This window comes from Hyperoodon ampullatus (assembly GCF_949752795.1).
Source record: "Hyperoodon ampullatus genome assembly, chromosome: 3".
NCBI classification, from domain to species: Eukaryota; Metazoa; Chordata; class Mammalia; order Artiodactyla; family Ziphiidae; genus Hyperoodon; species Hyperoodon ampullatus.
The window spans coordinates 116,053,845-116,069,979 of NC_136916.1; the positions used below are offsets into that span (position 1 = coordinate 116,053,845).

The window sequence follows — 16,135 nt, forward strand, 5'->3', positions numbered from 1 at the left end:
GAGGGGCCAGGAGAGGATGGGTTGGGACAAAGTTTTTCTTAACAGAGGAGTGAAAGTATGAGATATTTTATCCTTAATGTCATTTTATAAACAAGGAAACCAACACAAGACTAATTATGTGAATTGCCCAAGGCTCTAAAGCAAATCAGTAATGAATTTAGGAAGGAATTCAAGTTTCCCACACTTTGACTACATAGTTTTTAACTACTGAACAGGCAACTAAGAACTACTACTTCATTAGAATGAATCTGCAAATCACAAAGATATAGGAAAATAAAATACAAAAAGAACTCTTAACTCTCTCAAAAGAATGACACAAGAATAGAAGTTACCAGGCCTGAGACTTCTTTATTTCCTCCTTTCTATTAGGGTATGTAACAATACCCCAAAACGGAGGTTTGTACTTCTAGGTACCTACTGACCTGTCTGTATATCAGAGGCTCTGAAACTTTTTGGTTTTAGGACTCCTTTACACTCTTAGAAATTACTGAGGACCCTAAAGAGGTTTTGTTTATGCGGGTTACATCTATCAATGTGTACTGTATTTTTTTTTAAGTAAAACAAAAAATTTAAATATTTACTATTTTAAAATAACAGTATTAAAACCATTAATCCTTTTTTTTTTTTTGGCCATGGGGCATGTGGGATCTTAGTTTGCCGACCAGGGATAGAACCCGTGCCCCCTGCATTGGAAGCACGGAGTCCTAACTACTGGACTGTCAGGGAAGTCCCATAAACCATTATAAGTTAACATAACATTTTAAATGAAAAATAACTATTTATATATTTTAAAATTAGTGAGCACAGTGACACTGTTAGATTTTTGCAAATCTCTTTTGCGTCTGGATTAATAGAATAATAATAATAGAATAGCTCCATTCTCTTATCTGCTCTGCATTCACTCTACTGTGATACATTGTTTTTGTTCAAGTATCGGGAGAAAATCTAGCTTCAAACAGATGTGTCGTTGGAAAAGGAGGAGGCATTTTACTAATATTTTCAGAAAATTGTGGATACTCTACTCAACAAGCAGTTTAAGTTTAAGGGTTAGTTCCTGTGGGGAATCTAAAATCCTATCAATGAACTTTGTGTACTCTATTACATTAAATCTAATGATATAAGTGATATTTATCCCAAGAATATAAGGTTGGTTTAATATTTGAAAATCAATCAACATCATTAACCATATTAATAGATTAAAAAAGAAAAACCATATGGTTATCTCAATTGTTGCAAAAAGAGCATTTGACAAAATCCAACATTCATTCCTGACTTAAAAGGCATCTAGGAAAAATCTACACCTATCATCATAATTAACGGCTTAAGACTGATACTTTCCCCATAAGAAACAAGGCCAAGTTGCTTGCCTTCACCACTTCCATCAATACTGTACTGGAGGGTATAGCTATAGTACAATGGGGCAAGGAAAAGAAATAAACAGCATTCAAATTGGAAAGGAAGAAGTGTAACTGTTTTTATTAGCAGATGATCGTCTATGTAGAAAATCCTAAGGAATCTACAAAATAGTTAATACAGCTAATAATTGAGTTGATCTAGTAAGGTTGCAAGATATTAGCTCAACACTGAAAATACAATGTATCTCTATATATTGGCAAAAAACAACTGGAGACTGAAATGTAAAAAACACGACATTTACAATAGCATCAAAAAATAATTAGGGATCTAACTAAAGATGTATAAGATCTGTACAAAGGAAACTATAAAACATTGCTGAGAGAAGACCTAATTAAATGGAGAGATATACCATGTTCATGTACCAGAAGAACCAATAGTGTTAAGATGTCAATCCTCCCCAAATTGATCTACAGATTCTATACAATCCCAATCAAAATCCCAGCAGACATTTTTGTAGAAAGTGACAAACTGATTCTAAAATCCATATGAAAATGTAAAGAAACCAGAGGGGCCAAAATGACTTTGATAAAGAAGAATAAAGTTGGAGGACTTATACAAGAAAAGATGTTCAATATCATCAATCATTGGGAAATGCAAATTAAAACCACACTGGCCTAGCAGAATGGATAAAATTTAAAAGACTGATTATCTTTATTGGCAAGGGTGTGAAGCAACTGGAACTCTCGTGCACAGCTGGTAGGAATGTAAAATGGTACAATCATTTTGGAAAAAAGTTTGGCAGTTTTTTTAAAAAAATTGATTATACACTTACACTTGACCCAGCCATTCTACTTCTAGGTATTACCCAAGAGAAATAAAAGCATATGTCCATACAAAGACTTACATACAGACGGTTTATGTCAGCTTTATTTCAAATGGCCAAAAGCCAGCAACAACCCAAATGTCCACCAACAGCTGAATGGATAAACAACTGTGGTAGATCCATACAATGGAATACTACTCAGCAATAAAAAGAATGAACTATTGATACATACAACATGGATGAATCTCAAAATAATTTTGTTGAATTTCAAAGCCAGACCATAAACAGTACATACTGTATGATTCCATTCATATACAACTCTAGAAAATGCAAGCTAATCTATAGAGACAGAAAGCAGATCAGTGGTGGCCTGGGGACAGGCGCAGGAGGGAGCGATTACAAAGGGCCACAAGGAAATCTTTGGTGGTGATGGATATGTTCACTACGTTGACTGTAGTGATATCATACATATGTCAAAACTTATCCAACTGTACACTTTGAACATTGCAGCTTATTGATATCAATTATATCTCAATAAAGCTGTTAAAAAACCCCATTTTAATCTATCTTGTACTTTAAATAGATCTTTTACATACATAATTTTGATCATTAAGAAGATACTAGTTCAATGAATCACACAGATCTTCCAAATGTTGACACACTTCAGTATATAATATCAAAAATATCACACTAATATTATCATCAATCTCCTCAGATTAAGTCTTTAATTACTGAAAAGCAAGCTCATGGTGACTGATACAAGTTTTCCAAAATGCTAATTATTGCTGGAAAGCCTAACCTTTATCATTGTCAACAAACACTGTCAGCTGTTTTCCATGAAGTGTCAGGCCCATTTAATTAATTTTTAATAAAATGTCTACCAAATACTCAAGTTTCAATAATCACAGTTTGTCTGTCGGTTGTTCTTTCAAGTAAAAATGGTATTTTATGAAAAAAAGCAGCTAGTTCAGTTGCAAGTCATTCACTAAAATGCTTTTCTAGAGAGAACCATCATACAACTATATGCAAAGTGCTTTATGCATACTTCCCATTTCATCACTCAGAATATTAAAAAAAGTATACTCAAGGGAGGAGACTTTCCACAAGTAATAAGTTTCACTGCTTCATCAAGGACATTCTTTTTTTTAAAATTTAAATTTAATTTTTATTTTATACTGGAGTATAGTTGATTTACAATATTGTGTTAGTTGCAAGTGTACAGCAAAGTGATTAGTTACACATATACATGTATCCATTCTTTTTCAGATTCTTTTCCCCTATAGGTTATTACAGAATATTGAATATAATAGTTCCCCTGTGCTATACCATCAAGGACATTCTTAAACAAAATTTTAAATTGCAAATGCCCTGTGGGAAAGAATACAATGACTATTAGTACAGTTTGGTGCCACTGCCTTGATTTGTGCTAAAGCACCAGCAGTTTATCCACCAGTGTTTGCAACATTGGTGTAAATGTCAACATGGTGAAAAAGACAAAAAGCATCATAGTTTTATTATGAAAGTAGTTGTGACCTCACAGACTTGCTTAAAAGGGCCTTAGGATCAAAGCTTCATAGACCACAGTTTGAGAACCACTGCCCTATATCAAGACATTTACAAACTGTAAATAACATAATAACTTTATAAATATTCCATTAAACAATGTAAACTTTAGCCACAGAGAAAAACCTTACTTTTGTGGGATCTTGTCATTCTATCAGATTTAGCAGATGCATCCTTAACTCGGTTATGATATTCTAAAAGAAATGTTCGTTCATGCTCAAAGAAATCATCTACATCCTATGGGATCAAAAGAAAATAAGAGTTTTTTTCACTTATTTGCTTTAGTCTAACACATAAATCACTTTGTTATTCTTATAATCATAAAAGATCATAAGTAAAACAGCATAGCTATCCTTTAATAATCAGACATTATATTGATTTCATCAACAAGTTCAGACTTTAAAAACATGTGATTCTACCTATCAAGTAAGAAATCTTCTACAGTTTTGCAGCTGAAGGCTTAGAGCTCCCCATTATGGTTGAGGCTCACGTGTTGTACTCAAATGTGTTCCTACTTGTGCTCCGCCTCTACAATCCTGTTCTCCAACAGATATACTTCTGCCAGTGGGAGTGATCATTTGCTTTTGAGAAAAAAGGGAAAAAAGCCTGACAGACAGGTGAAAATCTGTTTCTCTTGGTCTGTTATGCATTCTATGGGCCGTTCCTGAATGCTGTTCCTGAATCCCTTAGTCATTAGGGCCCTCTCTGACTGCTTTGGGGAACCTGGCCAAACTAGCTATCTGGGAGCAATTTTCATATTAAACACTGTTTTCAATCTTTTCTGGAACAAAACTAGAAATACTTAAAAAATAAAAACTATTAACAGTACTTTCCTCCCTTCTAAAACAGCAATTGTTTATTGAAAAAGCACCAGCTGAAATGATGTAATTTGAGACCGACATCAACTGTACACAGAAGCAAAAGCTAGTACTGATAAAATGTCATTTAAAATCTGCTAATTCATGTGTACCAGTTTTCTTAAATGTAAAAATGGAGATAAACTAACTTGCAGAGCTGTAGTGAAGATTAATGAAATGTAGGCTACCAAACACCACACTGTAAATGTTCAAAAAATGTCAGCTATTACTTCAATAAAATAATCAAAATCATAATCAATATAGTGGTTTATACTTAATGTTAAGAAAACAATTCAGGGACTTCCCTGGTGGTACAGTGGGTAAGACTTGGGGCCGGGGTTTGATCCCTGGTCAGGGATCTAGATCCCACATACATGCCGCAACTAAGAAGTCTGCATGCTGCAACTAAAGATCCCACATGCCACAGTGAAGATCCTGTGTGCTGCAACTAAGACCCAGCACAGCCTAAATAAATAAATAAGGAAAAAAAAAAAAAAGAAAAAAGTTCAACATTAATGCAGAAGTATCAAAATGGAAGTAAGCTCTTTTTTCTGGCCACAACGTGCGGTTTTGGGATCCAGGGAAAGTCCTAACCACTGGACCGCCAGGGAATTCCCATGCTGAGTCTTTATTAGAAAGTAGCCACAGCACATGCACTGTCAACATATCAAATGATCTGTCTCTACAAAATTAAAGTATAAATCAAATAGTACTTTACACCCAAGTTTTACTATAGATGTATTTATAAAAACAGGCAATGATGATAAAGCATTATTTATCTCTTATTAGTATTTACTTAATAATGTAATATAAACATTTTTCTCTTACATTTTAATGGTTAGAGTTTTCAGAAAAATCCATTTTTGTACCATTTTCAGAAATCATTAAGAAAAATTTAGGTGTTACCTTGGTAAATAATTAACTTTGTAAGTATATTCACACATATCATCTCATTCAATCTTTCTAACAATCCTGTGAGCTAGGTGGCATTACTAACCACATTTTGAAAATGGAAAAACTGAGATTCAGAGAAAGAAAGTGACTTTTTCCAAGGACATGTAGCTACTATGAGACAAAACCAAAACCTCAACTGAGCTCTTCTAACTCCAAATCTGAACCCAGGTCTGCCCCTAACATTTGTAAGGCCAATTGGATAAGTGTACAAATGGAGGCAGACCCTCTGTGCCCCACCCTGTGACTCTGTAAGGCACCCAGAGGGACCTCATGTGCACGTGGCTGGACGTTCATTCCACCCTGAACACTGACCGCCCTGTGCCTTCCCTCTACTCCTTGACCACCTGTGGAGGACAGCCACCAGGAGCCCAGTCTACCCACTGGCAGATGAACTCAAGGAAGAAGCCCGTGCAGGACCTGGAAGAAGGTTTGGGATTTGGGCAAGGAAATATGGGATTCTAGATACCTGGAGAATGGTCTGGTTTGGAGGAAAGGGGCATGGGCTCTGGGTGGGCAAATCCACTTGGACCTGCAGACCTATCACCCCTTAGAGAAGGGAGCTCTTGAGGAACCCAGGGCGAGGGGCCCAGCTTCCCAGGCCTAAGAAGTCTACTATCCAAACTTCTCTTTTACTCTAATATAATCGTCCGCACATCTGAAATCTCAATCTATCTCCCTCTTAGAAGAAGTAAATTCTCAAACCAACACCTCTGTTAATTAAAGTCTTACCTTTACTCCAGAAACAATTACTCCATCTGCTGATTTAACCATGTTTTTAAAGAAATCTTCAAGTTTCTCTTTTTTATTTTTTCCTCGCACACTCAACTGAAAGAAAGGGTAATTTAAGTTAGCATTTTTTTTTAAGATTACAAATGAGAAGTTAATGCCTCCTTTATTCTCTGATATCAAAATGGTAATCTCAAAAGGACCCCAGTTTTTAAACTTAATAAAGTGGCAATTTCATCATGTATATCAGTGATTTTCAAATTCGGGAACATTAAAGAGGAATCTGGCCTCACTCCCAAAGATTCAGGTTCAGCTGACCTACAATAAGGCCTAGCTTTCCCAAATTTTATAAGTATATTTGATAATTTTGTTGTAAGTAACTCTCTCATCATACTTTGTCAAACACTACTATATCATACAAAGTCAACTAAATATTAACTCAGGAAGGAGTTCCTTTGAACATGCAAAATTTACTGGAGTACAATATACCATCATATGATTCTGTAAAAGCTCTGAAAATACATTTTGCAAACTCTTCACTCCAAACCCATCCAAATATCATCTCCTCACCTGTTTTGGGGTCAGCAACTCAAGATACAAAGGACACAAAAGATGACTCTGCCTGGCAAGAATGGTATATCTAAAGGCAAAAGTGAGAAGCAGCTAGCTCTTTGACTTTACTGCTTGCTGCATCAGGGACCCCATGAAGGAACATCCCATCTAATTGCCTTATCTACTGCATGGCTTCAATGCCCACCTTTACATAAGTGACTCATAAATCTCTCTCACTACCCCTAAGCTCTTTCCTGAACCTTAGATCCTATTTCCAATTGCCTACACCATATCCTTACACAGGGATTCTGCTAACCCCACATTAGAAAAATCTAATGTACTCATTATAGTCTAATCTCCAAGTTTTCCCTCTTCCTGGTTCCCTATTCATGCACCACCACCACCCCGCCCTATCCAACCAGTCTCTCAGATTCTCGTATGTTCCCTAAAGCCCCGTACCTTTCATTAAAAATCTTGAAGTAATCTACAATTTCTTTCTTTCTCTCACAGCTCAAATTCTACCAGCAAATTTCTGAAATTTGTCCCTTTCCACTCCCACTGTCCTGTAGAAGTCCTCATTATCTCTTGCCTAGACTACTACATTGAACTACTAGTTAACATCCCTCATCTCCTCCATCCAATCCATTCTGCTGCTTGTGATAACTTTCCAACATCACACTTTGGAAACTTAGTAAGTTTACAAAGTTTCATAATGTTCAGAGAATGAAGGCCAATCTCCTTAGCACAGTACTCAATACTTTGAAAAATCTGGTTCAACTTACCTTTCCACCTACCACTCTACCCCTAGAGAGCCTTATGTTCCAAACTGTTCTCAAAAGAAGCTCTGAGCTTTTAGGTTCCTCTGCATCTGAAATGATACCTCTTTCACCAAAAATTCTTTTTTCAAAAAAATTTTTGGCCATGCTGCACAGCTTGCGGGATCTTAGTTCCCTGACCAGGATCGAACCTGAGCCCCTGGCATTGGAAGCTCGGAGAGTCCTAATCACTGGACCACCAGGGAATTCCCCCACCAAAAATTCTATTCAGACTTTAACATTCAAATTAAAAGGCATCTCTTCATGTAACCCTTTCAAATTCCCAGTTAGAATTCACTGCTCTATCTTAGGCCTCCCAAAGCACTCTAGGTTTTTTTTCTTTTTTCTTTTTTTTTTACTGATTAATTCACTCCTTTAACAAACCATAATGCATGTATACTGTAACCATGCACTGTTGCTGGGTGTTAGGAATGTTAAGATGATTAAGAGATGGTCCCTATTCTTAAAGTAACTTATGGTGCAGAGGAGGACAGAGAGAAGTAAACATATAATTACATACAGTGTGAGGAGTAGAGTGTTAAAGGTATCCATGGGGCATTAGGGGAGCCCCCAAAGAACTTAACACAGACTGAGGGGGTGAGAAAGAGAAGACTGGAGGTTGAATGACCAGTCAGGAACGGCTTCGAAAAGCCAGGCAAAGATTATGAAAGTCAGGACTAATCTTTAGGTCTAGTGATGGAAGGATGCAGATACATTCCTAATATAGTAAAATAAAACAGAGAGAGCTTGGTGACTCCTGAGTAGGCAATAGGAATCCTGAGTAATTTTCACAGTGTAAGGGACTGGGAGGTAGTGATACCTTTTTTGAGATATACAGAGAATACAAAAGGAGGCATGAACGTAAAGAAGAGTGCAGCTGAGGGTAAAATGCCAAGGGGACTCAGGGGTGATACAGATTCCTTCCTTCCTCCCTCCCTCCCTCCCTTCCTTCCTTCCTTCCTTTCACTGTACCACACAGCTTGCGGGATCTTAGTTCCCCAACCAGGGATCAAACCCGTGCCCCCTGCAGTGGAAGCGCAGGGTCCTAACCACTGGACCACCAGGGAGTTCCCATCGATTTCTAACTTAAGAGCATATTAGAGTAGATGGAGCCACAGGAGTAAATGATATGACTTAGAATTTACAGAATTAGAAGTCTAGAGGAACTTTTAGACTTCTAGAGAACTCAGTGAGGAAGCTTGGAAGAATCAGATTTAAATGAATGGATATATGGAGGATAAAGCCCATGAAAGAGACTGGGAAGTAGCTTTAGAGTTAAGACGAAAACACATCAAGAGAGATTCCCATAGATCCACAAGTACATGGGAGCCAGCATAGCTAGAAAGATATCTTAGTCAACATGGAAAAGCATGATGTATTTCACCACATTAATAGAATAAAGGAGAAAAACTGCATGACCACCTCAATAGATGTACTTTTTCATTATAGAACCACTCAAAAAACTAGGAATAGAAAAGAACTTCTTTAAGCTGACAAATGGCATCTATGAAAAAACCCACCATTAACATCATACCTGACAGTGAAACAGTGAGTACTTTCTCCCTAAGATCAGGGACAAAACAAGGATGTCTGCTCTTGTCACTTCCATTTAATACTGTACTGGAGGTTCTAGTCAGGGCAGTTAGGCAAGCAAAGGAAAAAAAGGAATCGAGATTGGAAAGGAGAAAGTAAAAAAGAAAAAAGAAAAGAAGCTATTAAATGAGTGTGGCCACCAAGGTGGTTGAAGGCTGCGGGGATGCAGGAGGCTCAGGGATTTGATTTCTGACTGGTGTCCCCCCGCCCCACCGTGAACAAGGCCACTATCTGATCAAGAAGAATTACTGAAATCAGCTTTAATGGAAAATGGGAGAGACCTGTCTAAAGTCATAACCTTGTTACAAGGAACAGAGCAGGAACTCTAGGTGAGAAGAGAAAGACAAAAGGACTATTGACAGTGTCAAAGTACAGGGGAGGTCAAGGGTCTAGATGCAGCAGTGAGTCAAAGAACTACTATAAGGGGAACAGGGAAAAAGGGAGCCGTCAGGACAGAAGGCTATGTTTGGAGTCTATAATATTAGGGTTTAAGAACTCAGAGGTGGGGCTTCCCTGGTGGCGCAGTGGTTAAGAATCCGCCTGCCAATGCAGGGGACACAGGTTCGAGCCCTGGTCCGGGAAGATCCCACATGCCGCGGAGCATATAAGCCCGAGTGCCACAACTACTGAGCCTGTGCTCTAGAGGCCGCGAGCCACAACTACTAAGCCCACGTGCCTAGAGCCCGTGCTCCACAACAAGAGAAGCCACCGCAATGAGAAGCCCATGCACTGCAACGAAGAGTAGCCCCAGCTCGCTGCAACTAGAGAAAGCTTGTGTGCAGCAAGGAAGACCCAATGCAGCCAAAAATAAACAAATAAATTTATTTAAAAAAAAAAAAAGAACTCAGAGGTGAGACAAGGTGCTGGGTGTGGTCACTGATGTGGCAGGAAGAAATGAATGAAGATTAGGGTGTTGAATAGGTTAAATATTTAAGCTACTGAGAAGCAGACTAAAGCTATAGGTACTGGAAACAGAAGGGGCAGAGCTACATAAGGAAAGCGATACTACAGGCAATCATTCCTTACAGCAGTGACCATTTCTCATAGGACTAAATGCTGCAACAAGAGTTTCTAGGCCTTCCAGATGACCCACAGCTTTTTCAGACTTCAAGACACTTTCACTCTATTTCAACAGCTCATCAGTCCCATGACCCTCTGAAGCTCAGATAGTAGAATAGCACAGACAGATTTCTTTTCCAGCACCACTGAACAGAGTAAAGATCTGAGAAACAGCATTAGAGACAAGGTTGAGAAAAACCTTTTAATTTTGGGCCTATGATCTTCTACAACCTGTTAACATACTTGTTATTAATTAATTAAAAAATATTTGCAAAACACTTTCCAGTCCATCTTTCTAGACTTTCTCCAAAACAACCATTTGCTGATATTAAAAGCGTTACTAAAATGCATCATCATCATCATCTCTATTAAGCACATATTAATTTGTAAGGAAGAGGGACTTCCCTGGTGGTCTAGAGGTTAAGACTCCGTGCTCCCAATGCAGGGGGCCCAGGTTCCATCCCTGGTCAGGGAACTAGATCCCGCATGCATGCCACAACTAGAGAGTTTGCATGCCGCAACTAAGAGTCCACATGCCACAACTAAAAAGAGCCCACGTGCCACAACTAAGACCTGGTGCAACCATAAACAAACAAACAAAAACAACAACAAATATATTAAAAAAACATTTGTAAGGAAAAAATAAATCTACCTTGGTGGGAAAAAAAATATGAAATCCTAGGATTTATGAAAGCTCTTTATAAAGCTGAACTAAACACTTAATAATCTTTCACTTATTATTTTAACAAATATTAATTTTACATCTTAACGGTCAGGCACAATTCTAAAATAGTGAGGATACAATGGTGAAAAATTCAAGTCTTACTCCCAGAGAGCTTACTTTTTAGTAGGGGGAGATAGATAATGGATATATAAACAAATTTTTAAAATACAGATATAGGGACTTCCCTGGTGGTGCAGTGGTTAAGACTCGCCTGCTGATGCAGGGGACATGGGTTTGAGCCCTGGTCTGGGAAGATCCCACATGCCACGGAGCAACTAAGCTCGTGCACCTCAACTACTGAGTCTGTGCTCTAGAGCCCGCAAGCCACAACTACTGAGCCTGCGCTCTAAAGTCTGTGAGCCACAACTACTGAAGCCCACACGCCTAGAGCCCGTGCTCCGCAACAAGAGAAGCCACTGCAATGAGAGGCCGATGCGCTGCAACGAAGAGTAGCTCCTATTCTCCACAACTAGAGAAAAGCATGCACACTGCAATGAAGACCGAACGCAGCCAAATAAATAAATAAATACATACATACATACATACAGATATATAATTTCAGATAGTACTAAGGGCTGTGGCAATAGGATAGAGTACTTGGAGCCTGAGTACTAAGGTGGCCTTCTGCTGGTACCACCATGCCTCAATTTACACCTATGTTGCTCTACCAAATTACTGTTAACGTTTTAGTCCAGGCCATAATAAAGGCCAGCATAAACAAACTCATAAAGGTAAAAAAGTGATGACAGCATTCTATCATGTGTTTGTTAGCAACCCTATTCATGAATCATTTTTAGACTCTTATAATTCACAATATAGCCAGCATTCTTTACAATTTCTAGTTATTAAGTGACCACAGGCCAGTACCACATACTACACTTATGCTTGTGAGAGTACCCATGCTAAAGTGCTACATTTTGAGTTATACTTTCATACCCTTTTATAAGTTTTCTCTACTGCTAGACTTAGGACATTTTATTGTCACGGCTACTAAAACCAAACGAAGAGGGAAAATTTGTATACACAAAATTCTTTGATCTTGATGTTGACTTGTAAGCAAACAAACCACTATGTTTACATTTGTTTTCTACTAAAATTATGAGTTAATATTGTCAAATATAGATCCCAAGATCTGTATCACCCATCCACTGAAAAGAGTTCTTCCAGAACCACAAATGAAGAAACTTTCAAAGTTCAACCACCTCAAATCTCTTTTTGCATTATAACAGAGTTTTCAGGCAGGGAGGGAGGGAGGAAAAGTAGGAATAATCAGCACTGAAGAAGGCAGGTTAAACAGATCAAGAGTCAATGATTAACCCAAAAGTAGCATTGAATTCTTTACCTCAAGCAGTTCTCTGGAATTCTCCATAAGGCTTCAGAAGCCTCCAAACTCAAATTTAAGAACATTAATAAATTTAATAACCCTACTTCTTTTTTAAAATAATTTTTATTTCATTTATTTAGTTTTCTTTGTTGTTTTTTTTCTGCAGTACGTGGGCCTCTCACTGCTGTGGCCTCTCCCGTTGCGGAGCACAGGCTCCAGACGCACAGGCTCAGCGGCCATGGCTCATGGGCCCAGCCACTCCATGGCATGTGGGATCTTCCCAGACTGGGGCACGAATCCACGTCCCCTGCATCAGCAGGCGGACTCTCAACCACTGCGCCACCAGGGAAGCCCCATTTATTTATTTTTGACTGCGTTGGGTCTTCGTTGCTGTGCGCAGGCTTTCTCTAGTTGTAGTGAGTGGGGGCTACTCTTCGTTGTGGTGTGAGGGCTTCTCATGGCGGTGGCCTCTCTTGTGGAGCATGGGCTCTAGGTGCGCAGGCTTCAGTAGTTGTGGCACGCGGGCTCAGTAGCTGTGGCTCGCGGCCTCTAGAGCGCGGGCTCTAGAGCACAGGCTTAGTTGCTCCACAGCATGTGTGATCTTCCAAGACCAGGGCTCGAACCCATGTCCCCTGCACTGGCAGGAAGATTCTCAACCACTGAGCCACCAGGGAAGCCCTAATAACCCTATTTCTTTTTCTTTTCTCTTTTTAAAAAATATTTATTTATTTATTTTTGGCTCCGTGCGGGCTTTCTCTACTTGCAGTGAGCGGGGGCTACTCTTTGTTTCAGTGTGCGGGCTTCTCATTACAGTGGCTTCTCTTGTTGAGGAGCATGGACTCTAGGCGCATGGGCTTCAGTAGTTGTGGCACGTGGGCTTCAGTAGCTGTGGCACGCGGGCTTCAGGAGTTGTGGCTCGTGGGCTCTGGAGCGCAGGCTCAGTAGTTGCTTAGTTGCTCCGTGGCATGTGGGATCTTCCCGGACCAGGGCTCGAACCCATGTCCTCTGCGTTGGCAGGCAGATTCTGAATCACTGTGCAACCAGGGAAGCCCAATAACCCTATTTCTTAAGGAGTTCACAATTCAGGATGAAAATCAGTATCCCAGTAATAACATAATATACCATCATCTAAAAAATTAATCCACTCAAGTTCTACTGAAACAGTACATTATCACTGAAAAGGAATCATTTTTTTTTTTTGCATCAAGTAAGTCTTATGTACATATTACTTTTCTAGAGACTCGGGATTTACAGATGAGTAAAACCAGCAAATTGATATAACCAATTATTTATACCAACAAATAATATTTACACACCAGAATAAAGAAATCAGATTTATACAATGCAACAGCATAAAAACACTGTTCTGCAACTAATAACTTAAGATGACTGATCAAGATCTAAGCCCTTAACACATCAGTGAGAGTCGTGAATTTGCCCAGCATCTCAGCTCCACCTAGAGATGTGAGGGACTTAGGGATGGCATTCTGCTCCAGACGATCGCATCACATTTTGTGTTGAATCTAAAAGACTCTTTTAGGGGGCCTCCCTGGTGGCGCAGTGGTTGAGAGTCCGCCTGCCGATGCAGGGGACACGGGTTCGTGCCCCGGTCCGGGAAGATCCCACATGCCGTGGAGCGGCTGGGCCCGTGAGCCATGGCCGCTGAGCCTGCGCATCTGGAACCTGTGCTCCACAACAAAGAGGCCACAACAGTGAGAGGCCCGCATACCGCAAAAACAAACAAACAAACAAACAAACAAAAAACGATGGTAAAAGACTCTTTTCTGGGCTTCCCTGGTGGCACAGTGGTTAAGAATCCGCCTGCCAATGCAGGGGACACGGGTTCGAGCCCTGCTCCGGGAGGATCCCACATGCTACGGAGCAACTAAGCCCATGTGCCACAACTACTGAGTCCACATGCCACAACTACTGAGCCTGCGTGTCACAACTACTGGAGCCCGTGCTCTGCAACGAGAGGCCACTGCAATGAGAAGCCTGTGCACCACAATGAAGAGTAGCCCCTGCAACTAGAGAAAGCCCACGCGCAGCAACAAAGACCCAACGCAGCCAAAAATAAATAAATAAATTTATATTTAAAAAAAAAAAAAAAAAAAAAAGACTCTTTTCTGAGATGAGGAACCCAGCAGGGATTTTTCTCACTTGACTGGGAAGTGAGGTGTTAAAGTCAAATGCTCTTAATTCCAGCTCCGCCCCAGGCTCCGCCATGTTGGGTCTTGTGGGTCGTGTGGCCACTGCCCCGGCCTCTGGGGCCTTTCAGGGACTCAGCCCTTCAGCACCACTACCCCAAGCCTAGCTCTTACTGGGAGCCGCTCCAGCCTGCCAGAGACAATGCCGCTTAAACATCTCCCTTGCCAAAGGCAGGCGCTGCCACTGGGCACATTGTTATGGTCATTGGTGTAGCGGTGGATGTCCAATTTGAGGAGGGACTGCCACCCATCCTAAACGCCCTGGAAGTGCAAGGCAGGGAGACCAGGCTGGTTTTGGAGGTGGCCCGGCATTTGCGTGAGAGCACAGCAAGGACCACTGCCATGGATGGTACAGAAGGCTTGGTTAGAGGCCAGAAGTCCTGGATTCTGGTGCACCAGTCAAATTTCCTGTTGGCCCTGAGACCTTGGGCAGAATCATGAATGTCATTGGAGAATATATTGACGAGAGAGGTCCCATGAAAAAGAGTCATTTTAAACTGCTTGAAAAATAAGAACATTTTATAAAATGTTTTTATAAGGCCTTAAGCCTTTTCTAACAACTCCCTACTCTTTCCAATGATGCTTTAAAAATAAACCTTGATCACTACTTTGATCGATACTCACATCTTGATTATATTCCAGGAAGACATGGAAATTTAAATCTTTTCTCAAAATAGGATGTGCTGCCACACGACACAGGAACACTTCATGCATCGCAACGGTCTTCTTGAATATTGCCAAATACTCACTAGAAACAATACACAAAATTAAAGGTAAAATACTGCAGAAAAACATCTGCAACAGTTTTTTCAGCAAATACTCTTTGAATTATTCTAAATGCAAAATTAGAGATACAAAGATATAATCCATGTAAACAAAGCTTTTAGTTGAGCTGTTAATGAAATATTCAATATATAAAACCCAGCTCTGAAAAGACTTCATGCTAGTTAATAGTATTTATTACATTTAAATGTTAATATTTTTAGGTTTTATGAACCTTTCTTCCTATGCAGGTTGATGTTAAAGGTAACTATAGGGGTTTTTGTTTTTAGCTTCAGAGAAAGTATACTACAAATTATACTGTACAACTTTAATAATTCAATTTCTAGATAATTACTGCTTTTAAACACCTTCATACAAAAAAAAATCAGAAACCAAACCTCAGTAATCATATTTTCAACATTAATAACTATTTTTATCTAATGACCCAAGCACACAAGAAAGAAACACACCATGGAGAGACTAATTTTTGCCATTACAATTGAAGAACTGTGTTTAAAATATTTTACTATCATCAGTGAATCACAGCAATCATATAGTAATACATGTCAGTTTCGAAAAAACACTCAAGGAAAAGGCCCAATATTCTTGCTTCAACTACGTGCAAGGAGGATAAGTTTTACATACCAGCAAACCAGCAGGACCAATGTTGGGAGAAGTTTGATCTCTGTGAGGGTAGTCATTCAGTGAAGACAAAAAAGAAGGATGCAGAGGATGGAAGTAGCAGGAGAATAAACCCAAGGTTCTCTGTTATCCAACCCCTAACCAGACCACAAAAGAATCATGATCAGGGCCACTGGAA

General features: G+C 39.5%; 1 protein-coding gene across 1 annotated transcript in view; it reads right to left on the reverse strand.

The window, feature by feature from the left end:
* SNX6 (sorting nexin 6) overlaps positions 1-16,135 on the reverse strand; it is a gene marked incomplete at its 5' end in the record, with an annotated part of 55,514 nt that overhangs the window by 25,296 nt on the left and 14,083 nt on the right. Inside the window, 3 exon segments of the mRNA XM_079700953.1 lie at positions 3,874-3,979; positions 6,283-6,378; positions 15,178-15,301. Of these exon segments, the coding sequence (XP_079557079.1) occupies positions 3,874-3,979; positions 6,283-6,378; positions 15,178-15,301 (326 nt within the window).